The sequence below is a fragment of the Protomyctophum parallelum genome, assembly GCF_964188405.1.
Source record: "Protomyctophum parallelum genome assembly, chromosome: 4".
NCBI lineage: Eukaryota > Metazoa > Chordata > Actinopteri > Myctophiformes > Myctophidae > Protomyctophum > Protomyctophum parallelum.
In genome coordinates this window covers 7,957,108-7,967,673 of record NC_139700.1, presented here as the reverse complement: position 1 = coordinate 7,967,673, position 10,566 = coordinate 7,957,108, and the positions used below count along the sequence as shown (strand labels likewise).

Sequence of the window (10,566 nt, the reverse complement as noted above, 5' to 3'; positions counted from 1 at the left end):
ACACACACACACACACACACACACACAAAATCAATAATTTTAAGTGCTACTCAAAACATATTCTTAAACCAATTCTGGACAAATCTAATTTTGTTGAATGTTATTAAAACATAGCTTATAGGTACCATTAGAAACAAGCATGTAAACAATTTGTCTACACAGCAAATAAAGTAGCATGTCAGGTTCGGATTTATTTTATTGGCACATTTGTATACAATGACTGAACCATTTCACCATTAAAAAACATTAGAAAAAAGTTAATGGTAGAAGAATCAAAGTTGTATCATTCATTTAGACGTAAAACACAATAACAAACATAAAAGACAAACTGTATTCAGATAACAGTGTTGAGTTGGCTACTTCATTTAGGACATTACACAAACTCATACACATATATAAAAGGTGAAAGGAAACTCTCATACAAATAATATGTTAACACTCTGCTGGAACACTTCTGAATACTATATGGTTGTTAGCCATTGGACACAATAGACACGGCTGACCAATTTCAAACATTAATTCCTTTGACTCCCAGTAATTGTGTGTGTGTGTGTGTGTGTGTGTGTGTGTTTTCCGAGATCTCCAAATTTAAAAGATATTAACCAGTTTCCTGTCAAGAAAGACAGTGTTGGATTAAAACTCATTCAGATTTCAGACTCCCATGAATTGAGAGAGAGAACAGGGTGGATAATACAGCAGTAGAAGAAAATAACACAGCCAATCCGATCTAGACGGGAGTCGGAGCAATGGAGGAGTCAAAACTGATCTCATGGAAATTAGGAAGCTCTAGAATAGCATCAAGAATATCAGACAGAGTACGTTTTCAACATAAAAGAACAGAAACTGAGGTCAGCTGACATGGCTCTGTTGGATTTCCAGTATCATTTAAAAAAAAATAAGTTCACAACAAAAAAAACTAAAACACACTTTATACCAGGACAGCTCACCGCAAAGCGCTCATAGAAGTATGCAAGACCACTTTGTGCAATCGATTTACCCCTTCTAAAGATGGGGTAAAAAAATTAATCAACCAGATAATTTAGAATCATAATAATTGTTTTTGTGACAATTCCACTGTAGACTTCAAAAACATAGCCTTATCTGCCTTTGTAATGCAAATGGCCCCAGGCAGATTGTGTGATATAGTATGGCTATGCGAGACTATCAAAGATTAATCGTTAGTTAGGCAAATATATATCTGAGCCCAAGTCCCATTCCTCCCCCACTTCAACTCTTTTATTATTATTTATGATTATTTTGAACGTTTCAAAGGGTTATCTAGAACAACATGTAGATTTGGCAAAGGAATGGCAATGTGGGGTTTTTTTCCTTCATTTGTTTCAAACCACACAATTGCACTATACATAAGGCAGAGTACACCACAATATGCTGTTCATTTAAATCACGATTTAAGTCCTTCATACATGATAGTTTCATAAAAATAAAAAAATCATTATATTTTCTTCATTTTGGCTATTCCAAAGTCAAACTTGGAAGAATTAGGTAACAGATCCATTGAACAATGGGCATGATCTTTGCAGAATAAAAACCACACAAGATGTCTAGCTTAATGTTGCTATGCAACCATACCAAGCTTTAAAAAAAGAAAAGAAAAGAAAAAGCATAAAATACTGCACTAAGAAGCATGTACATCATTTCAGCAATGATGAAAATGTAAAAAAGGGTCAACATTCCTTTAACCACTTTCAAACCGGTGTCCCTATTTTAGGCATGTCATAAGTGAGGGGAAAAAAAGCCAAACTATAAGCTCATGCTTTGTAGATTCGTCATTTTCGGATATTCGTCGTACAACAAAGTAATAATAGAGGGCTTAAGTGGTTAATGAAAACTTCATTGGAGTTATGTGATTAGAGGAAGGAGCATGGGATGACGAGGACTGTTTTCTTAAATACATTGAAGATAAACAAAACCAGCCTTGAAAATTAAACCAAACAGCATTCCAATCTTTTACAAGCTTCAGATCTATGATATCAACGGAGTATGACTGGCAAGAAAAGGCCATCTTAGACTTCACAAGCACTAGATCACTGATTTGCTAGTGTTGCAGTGTCTTCCAACGCCAACTTCGTAAGATAAGCTTGGCTATTGTATTGTATATGTCCCCAACAGTTAATGTATCAAAATAGTAAATTCACAGCAATAATTCAGGAATGAGAAAGGGAAGTATTTTTTTCTCCCCTCTCTTCCTAGAAATGTCAGTACCCAGAATTCTGTTCAACAGATCCGTGTGGACGGTCAATATCCAGTGACCATTTGAACGGAGACCAATAATCATGTCAACAACAATAAATAAATATGTAGAGGAAAAAACAGGGAGTGAAGGAGACAGGGATGTGGGCAGTGAGTGAACAGTGTCCTGCTTGCTGCTTCGGGCACCGCGACCAACGAAAGACTCAAGGGACGGATAGATAGAGACAGACGGAGAGATTGAACTGTTTCAGGGCTGTTGCCTCAAAACAGTACTGGTTTGTCCCTTTCTGTGCACATACTATGACACACACTGTCATGGAAATTCATAGCCTCTTCGACACAGAACACCTCAACCATTAACATGAATCTAATGGCATCCACCGCAGGCCTTGTCCTGCTGTAGCCATAGACCATTTACACACAGCGGCCATGTATCTCTTACGTTATGATATGACGTAAGAGCAAAAAATGGCATAAGGGAAAAATGGCTGGCTTGTGAATTTTGGTCAATTGACAGCAGCTGCTCTTAAACCAATGATGCACGTGTCACTGGTTGCCATGGATACATTTAAGTCATTGTCTTTTTTCAGCCCATGTCAGTGATGTGTGACTTGGGAGCCATTGTTGGCAGCAACTTTGAGCAGTGGCAGTCACATGTAAAAGTTCAACCTCTGTAGTGCTGTGGCTCGGCCTCATGCTCTGCAGTCACTCGCTTTCATGGTTTAGCGGCTTCAGCCATTGTACTGCTGCTGATAGCGCCGGTTGAGCTCACGGAGCTCTTTTTCACGGGCCCGCCGGGCCTTGTTGGACTTCGTGGAGCGGCTGGAGCGTGTGGACTGGGCCGACTTGGTGCTGTGGCAGCGCGACGACGCCCTCTTCAGAAGGTTCTGTGAGATGGACCGCTGCAGGTTCTTCATGGAGGAGGAGGCGGCCATGCTGACAATCCAGGGGTGTTTGAAGGCCTGACCGGCGGTCAGTCGCTCGCTGGGGTCCACGGTCAGAACCCGCTCCACGAAGTCCTTGGCCAGGTTCGACACACTGGGCCATGGCTGAGGAGAGGACAAAGGCACAGAAGGAAAAGAAAACGATGAGCATTCATTGTTTGCTTACATTGAAATAAGGCTGGGTGATAGATATACCATGTTGTAAAGCACGCAGTTGAGTTTTAATTCTAAATAAATTAAATTGGATTTGTACAGAATGCCAGCATGCAAGAATGCTACAGTAATCATATCAAATGACATCACAGAGGAATTTAAACTGGCAGAATTTAATTTAAATGATACATGAAAATACAGCTCTCCCACACCCAATACACGTCTTTATGAAAATTGTTCTCAACTAGGCTACTACACACAAGGGGGCATCAGAGAGCTACTGTAACAATAGTTCTGTGATCGGATGACAAGATGTTAGATCTCTTGTGCAAAGGGTTCTCCGAGTTAGGTATTCAAGGGAGATCTATTTAGTTTACTTTACAATATATTAGATAGTAGGTCTACTCTGGATCTACTCATATTCTCGTAGTCATGACTGGGGTCAGGTTGGCAGGTTACGCGCCGTCCTGTCTGTCTCTTCTGCCAAGTCACAACCCAAAGAATGTTCACCTTGTTTGTTTATGAGATTGCATGTTATGGACTTGGACAAGCTGCACTCTCAAAAAGCTGAAAAAAAGCTAAACAAAACAACAGCACTACATACTTTGCTACAAGAAAATGTTCCCAAATTACAAACGTTCCCCATAAGGACAGTCAATTCTCTTCCTGAAACATGGACAGTCTCAGACAGGTACAAGTGTTAACAAGAAGAGTGAAAGTCTAAACACCAACAGCACCTGGATTACCATTACCCACAACACACAAACACAATCAATGTAGTATATACACTCACATATCCAGATTAATATTCTCTCAGCTGCTGCTGCTGCTGCTGCTGCTGCTACATCATGATGCTCATGATTAGTTTAGGATTGTCATATTAAATATAAACATTATTTATGATGGCTTTAAAGACGCACGTTTCCATAGAGACTAATTCAAGTGAGCTAGTATCAGATTCAGTGTTAACACAGTAGCATTTAGAACACTCATTAAATTAAATTGGGATATGGGGAGATAAGGGGAGAAAATATAGATTTATTTTACTTTCTGGAGGGGCTTGTGGTGTTCAGTAGCATAGTCACTTTATTATTTATCTCTGTACGTATTACACGCAAACAAAAGACCTCAGGTCTTATGTTGTATTAGCTTTAACCCATTTAGACTTGAGGACGATTCTACAAATGCCTTCTAAATCCTGACAGTTTCCTGAAAATCCCATGTGGTTGTCAAACATTTTCATGTCAAGGCCCCCCAAAAATATATGAAATTGGCCGCCGACCCCCATCTGAATATGTAGTTCCAGGGACCCCCCCCCCCCCAGAAGCAAAGATTTGAGTTAAAAACGTTCTGAAAGAATATATATCACGGAATTGAATTGTTTTCGACTCAGTTCCATAGACCATGTACTCACAATGCAAATGGTTCAAAATTGAATCATTTTCGTTTTGTGGCATCATTCATTTAGCATCACTCTCTCACAGTATACACAGTATACTGATAATAGTAACTTACTATTATCAGTATACTGTGTATACTGTGAGAGAGTGATGACGCCCCTGATAGTAAGAGCTAAAATCACCAGATTTTGTTTTAGCTCTGGGACCAGTTTGTAGCTGGGCCCTGCACAACAAGAGACTTCGACAGAGTTCATAATGAAAATAAATCACACCTGTGTGAAGTGTGGAGTTTGCATGTTATCCCTGTGTCCCCTAGGGTAGGTACCCTCACAAAAGCATGGTGTCTAAATCCTGGTCTCTAAACTACCTCCCCCTGGCCAGCCGGGGCACCTGATGGAGGGGAAAGAAACTGGTCGGAATAACGTGTTCCTTCCACGCGCTACGTCCGGCCGGGGAAACTCTCCCCTGTCAGGTGAAAAGAAGCAGCTTGGACTCCTCATGCATAGAAGGAAGCATGAGGTCAGTCCGCTGCCCCCCCCCCCGACCCCCCCCCCCCCCCCCCCAGGTTGGCAGAGGAAGTGTAGCGCCCAGGATTACATTAGATAATTGACACTGGGTGAAAAAATGGGTTACAAAATTGTTGGATAAAACATTTTAGAGACACCTGTGTGAAGGGAGTAGCGCTCTTATCACCGTACATCATCGACACAAATTATGTAAATTCTCCATTCATTGTCAATGGAAATTTAACAGAAATACAGATTTGCTCAGACACATATGATGTAAATTCTCCATGTCAATGGACATTTTTGTGTAAGATGAAAATAGCCGATTTGCTCGTCTACATATGACATTCATTGTCAATGGCATTTAATGTTTGAATTAGGACAAAATAGTCGATTTGCTCTTCTACATATGACGTAAATTCTCCATTCATTATCAATGGTATTTCATGTTTGTGTTAGGACAAAAATCTACACTATAGCTGAATATAGGAGAGGCTAGCACCCCTCAAAATACATAAATAAATAATCCAATTCACTTTTCTGCCCTCACTTTTATCCTCAATATGTACTTTTCTCAGCCACTCTTATCATCGCTATGGGGGTGATCAGCCAATCAAATCATTGTGTTTGTGTTCACACAAACAGACAAAGCTGGGCATTGGAGGAGCTAGTGCCCCTCAAAACAAATAAGTCCGGAATTTATTTTGGCGGCTGGCCCCGAACAAACTGATTTAAAGACGATCACCAGTATTTTAAAATCATTAAAGACATTGCTGACCAACACAAATAACAGATCCTCTAATGAAGTGTCGATGTGTGTCGCGTCGATGAACCCATGATTTATGTTGGTTGGCAGACACTTGTCCACGGGTATAAAACAGGCATTCATAAAACTCAGAGGCAACCTAAACACCCACACCCTGGAACAAAGGAAGGGGCTAACTCAGCATTCTTTCAACTAGTTACAGAGATGGAGCATGAATTATTATGCACACGCACACACACTTTACAGAAGGGCATATTGACTCAGCAGAGAGGACCAATAAGTGGGAGAGGGTGGTGGCGAGAATTAAGAGATGGTAGTAGGGTGCATGTGCACCAAAAGGCCAGGAGGATGAGTGGGTGTGGGGTGCTTGCTTGTGATGGTTACATCTCACCTCTCCAGAGAAGCTGTATTTCCCCTTGAGGATCTGCCGATACAGTCTCATGCGGTTGTCGTCCTCGAAAGGCATGGTGCCGCTCAGCAGAATGTACGAGATCACCCCCAGTGCCCACATGTCCACCGCGTTGGTATAGGGCTTTCTCACCAGGATCTCGGGGGCGATGTACTCCGGCGTGCCACACGTGGTCTTCATCAAACACTCGTCTCCCTTCTTCCGGCTGCTCGCCAGGCCAAAGTCGGTGATGATGATCTTGGAGTCGGCTCCCGGGTGGTAGTAGAGGAGGTTCTCTGGCTTCAGGTCTCGGTGGGTGATGCCCAGGGTGTGGAGGTACTTGACCCCGTCCAGCACCATCTGCAGAACCCGCGTGGCGTCGCGCTCCGTGAAGGAGCCGCGTGCGATGATCCTGTCGAAGAGCTCCCCGCCGGTGGCCAGCTCCATCACCATGTACACGCACTCGGCCGTCTCGAACACCTCCATCAGCTGGATGATGTTGGTGTGGCGGACGCGCCGCAGCACGCACAGCTCCGACTCGCACACCTCCCGTCCCTCTCGGTACCGAGTCTCGATCATCTTGATGGCGTACGGCTGCCGTGTGCTTTTGTGCTCCACGCGAACCACTCGGCTAAAGCTTCCTCGGCCTATCAGGGCTTTGATATCGTACTTGGCCGTGACCCGTGGGTCAAATTTGGCCCGATATTTTGCCACCTTTTTCCGCTGAGGGTCTTCGGACCCTTCTTTGGGGGGCTGGGCGGAGGTTGTACGGCTGGCAGCTTGTGCCTGGGCCTGGTACGGGGAGGTGGAGTCTGCCTTATCACCTCCCCCACATCCAGCAGCACCCATCTTACTCCCCGCACCATCCCCGCGTATGAAGTGTTTATAGAGGTCTGTCTGCAGGTGTTGGGGAGGGTCCACCTGAAAGAAATGCATGAACACTTTGCATTAAGCAGCCTGTAGCATTTCAGACACAAAGTACACAGTTCTGAAGTGACAACACACTCGTCAGGTATGTAACAATTGGATTTAACTGAAAGGAACAAACGTACAGAATACAGATATTGTAGTTCTATAATGACAATGATGTTATGATTATTTTCTAAATTATCCAACATCTTACTGACCTTCTTGACCAGGTCCAGCTGGACATCCCCCGGGGGCTCAGGGAGCACCTTAGTGTTCCTGCAACCCATCACATCACCTCAGGCCGCTGCCCAGTCAGCCCCACAGCTGGCCACCAGCAGCCCTGCCTCATCACCGCAACAACAGTGAATCCAACAGTCCCGGGACACTCAACATCCAGGCTGTACCACATGGAAAGCTCATGAATAGAACCGGCACACACACTCAAGTCCCAATAAGGTTGCATCAGCAGTCAGATAGGCTTGACGAATGCAACGAATGACAACATCCACTTAAGTCCCATTAGAGTGAGTCCCGAATCAAAGACCGCATGGATCTTTGTGCCTCCCCCAGCACATCCTGCACTAGCTTTTTGTTCTGACGTCTTAATATTTCATTTATTTATAATGTTCTCCAAATATGTGCCAATAATACCCCCTACCGCACTGCTGCCTAGAGGCGGGAAGAACACCAAGAGCCTTGAAGATTTGTGGGGGGAAACTGCATACAAATTGGTAAATGTGGATACTGAAGGCGTTTCAGTGAACTATCAGGGAAGGGAAGGGAAAGGGGGAGGGGGGTGCCAGGAGGACCCCTGGCTTCTAAGATGCCCTCTGGGATGTTGCAATAGTATATTTAAGATTCATGGAATTGCGTCATGATCACTGAAAGTCCACAACTACATTTTCAGTTTTGGATTCTCTGAAGTCAATCCATAGGGAATAAACTGTCCGTAACTGCAGTGTTGTCACAAACAAAGCAGCTTCTGGGGAATCACAGGCTGGAGAGAATTGAAGAGGGACGTTCTGAAACAGAAAAGAAAATGGAACATGAGTCTTGTGTGTGATTATTGCTGAGTCCACTTATTTATACAGAACGTGTGGCTGCTAGGATGGCCATATCTAAACATGACAGCAGAGCAGTTGGAGCATAAACCTTATTACGATTGGACAGCACACAGTACACAGATGGCAATAACATGACAAAACTGATATACACACGAGACATTCCAATTTGTTGTTTTAAGTCACCAAACGTTGCGATGAGGCCATAGTAATTGTTTCAAGCAGAACAAAGCTATCAAGGTTTGTTTTACAAACCCCCCCAAAGAAAGGATTAATCTCGCAACACCCGGTTATTAACAGAATAACAAACGGCCTCACGTATAGTAGACCTATCTAACGGTTTCCAGTGACGGGACACTATACCCGCAATAATGCAGTTTTCACTCTGTTTATCAACTCCTGTTGCTTTGTCAGCCATGATTGGAGCTGCTTGATTTTAAACAATCATCCCACCGAAAAAAGGGAACTCTTGACTTCAACGGGCCTAAACAACAGAAATTACAATGTTGAATATCTTCACATTGCGCTTCATTTGAGTGCTTCATTTGAGTGCATGATTTTATTTAAATTAAGTTTGTAACAATTAAGATCAAGTTCAAAAAGTGTCCAGGCCCTTTTCGTGTCAATGTTGTTCTTTTCTCCCCCCCCGGCAGTCAAAAGGACATCCATCCAACCCCTTTCCAACTTTCTGAAAAACATGTTGCAAGTTCGAATAACTTTTCTTGGGGACAATCAGATTCATATCACACAAATAGACACAATTACCATACGAACTCAACTAAAGGGACGCTAGCTAGCAAAGCTATCGAAGTTCAAGCAGTAATTTTCAATCCATTGCGGCAACGGCGTCGCTTGCCGACAACAACCCGCGATCTCCAAGCTCTAGCGAAGCGCTGCATGTGAGCTTGGAGATCAAGGGGTGTTGTCGGCAAGCGACAGCCAAAACGAGGCCTTATTTAACACACGACTCTGTCTGCGGGAGTAGCAGAGCTATAGGGTAGGACTCCCCCCCAGCCTGCCAAAGCCAGCCTCCTCACCCCACTCTCAGTCACTCAGCTGTGTGGTGGAGCTCCATTTTTCTCGCTTCGGACTTTCTCCGAACTTCATCCCCGCTGATAAGCGCACGACGCAGCCCCGTCTCTCCGCCCGTCGCTCCGCTCGTCGCTGGTGACATCGCGTGTCAACTAGTCCGTCCTTTCATCATCATTATATATTATCGGAGGTGTTGTTATCGATCGAGGGACAGTGTGAGTGGAAAGGGCTCCCCGAAAAACAAAACATAGAAAGCCGATCCGTTCCCGGCCCGATCGGTCACTATAAACTTCTCCGAACGGTGTTTTTCGACCAGGCAGGACCACCTATTTCCTCTCCTTTCTGCAACAAGGGGACGGGACGACCTCCTTCGGCTTGTTTCGACCCCATAAAAATCCTGAGCTCACTTCCTGGATACAATGTGGAAGTTCCTTACCAACCAACTTGACTTCGAAGTTGGTCGGTGCAAAAGATCGAGTGGTGCCATTTGTTTCAAAAAGCTTTATACTGTATAAAACGACGCAATGTAACATATCTCTGTTTACATGCTGTTCCCCCTCCAACTGTGGAAAAGTAGTATATTTTTTCCATTTTCAACTTTTTTTGAGGGCCCCGGCCTCCTATATAGGCCTACAGGTTTAATGTTTGTTTTTAGTTCAATGTTTGTTTTAAAAACCCCATTGACAATAAAGAGAATTTATTGTTTGTTTTGTCTCAATGTTTGTTTTACATCATCATGTAAGAGCTCCCCTCACTTCACACGGGTGTGATTTGTATTATATTTTGACACAACGTATGTTTTCTCATGCCAATAAAGCTCATTTGAATTGAATTGAATTGACTTTGAAGTTTCAAAGTGTAGGATAATTTAAAAAAACATACAGAAAGTTACCCTACAGAACACAACTTGGAAGTATACGTATAATTTCAGTTAATGCATCACAGTATATCCATGTCTCCCCTTTCAGTTAATGTGGAATTCCCAATTAGTCCCCGGGGTTAGTTTTTAATGTGTCCATCTCATTCTCAACAACACATATAGGCCTATCAGGCAGTGGTGGAGGCTGTACACAGTGTATGAATAACACGTACACGCATCTATTATTGTAGGACTCTTTTATTCTTGTCTTGAACTTTCACTTTTACACACTATATCCACACGGTGTCACTATATACAAGGAAGTCCCTTTTCCAAT

The 10,566-nt window shown here is 43.2% G+C and overlaps 1 protein-coding gene across 1 annotated transcript; it reads right to left on the bottom strand.

Moving 5' to 3' along the window:
- Positions 1-2,858: 2,858 nt before the first annotated feature.
- pskh1 (protein serine kinase H1) lies at positions 2,859-9,698 on the bottom strand. Its single transcript, XM_083763982.1, has 4 exons — positions 9,376-9,698; positions 7,496-8,299; positions 6,372-7,289; positions 2,859-3,260 (listed from the first exon to the last, which is right to left on the bottom strand). Exons 2-4 carry the CDS (start codon positions 7,562-7,564, stop codon positions 2,943-2,945), a joined length of 1,305 nt encoding a protein of 434 aa, XP_083620108.1. The 5' UTR covers positions 7,565-8,299; positions 9,376-9,698; the 3' UTR covers positions 2,859-2,942.
- Positions 9,699-10,566: the final 868 nt, after the last annotated feature.

What these genes read in the sequence shown, in the direction of transcription:
- pskh1 (XM_083763982.1), bottom strand. Translation starts at nt 7,564, where the DNA reads ATGGGTTGCAGGAACACTAAGGTGCTCCCTGAGCCCCCGGGGGATGTC. An exon ending in AGCTGGACCTGGTCAAGAAG is followed by an intron (nt 7,290 to 7,495) that starts GTCAGTAAGATG and finishes CATTTCTTTCAG; the next exon opens with GTGGACCCTCCCCAACACCT. An exon ending in AATACAGCTTCTCTGGAGAG is followed by an intron (nt 3,261 to 6,371) that starts GTGAGATGTAAC and finishes TCCTCTCCTCAG; the next exon opens with CCATGGCCCAGTGTGTCGAA.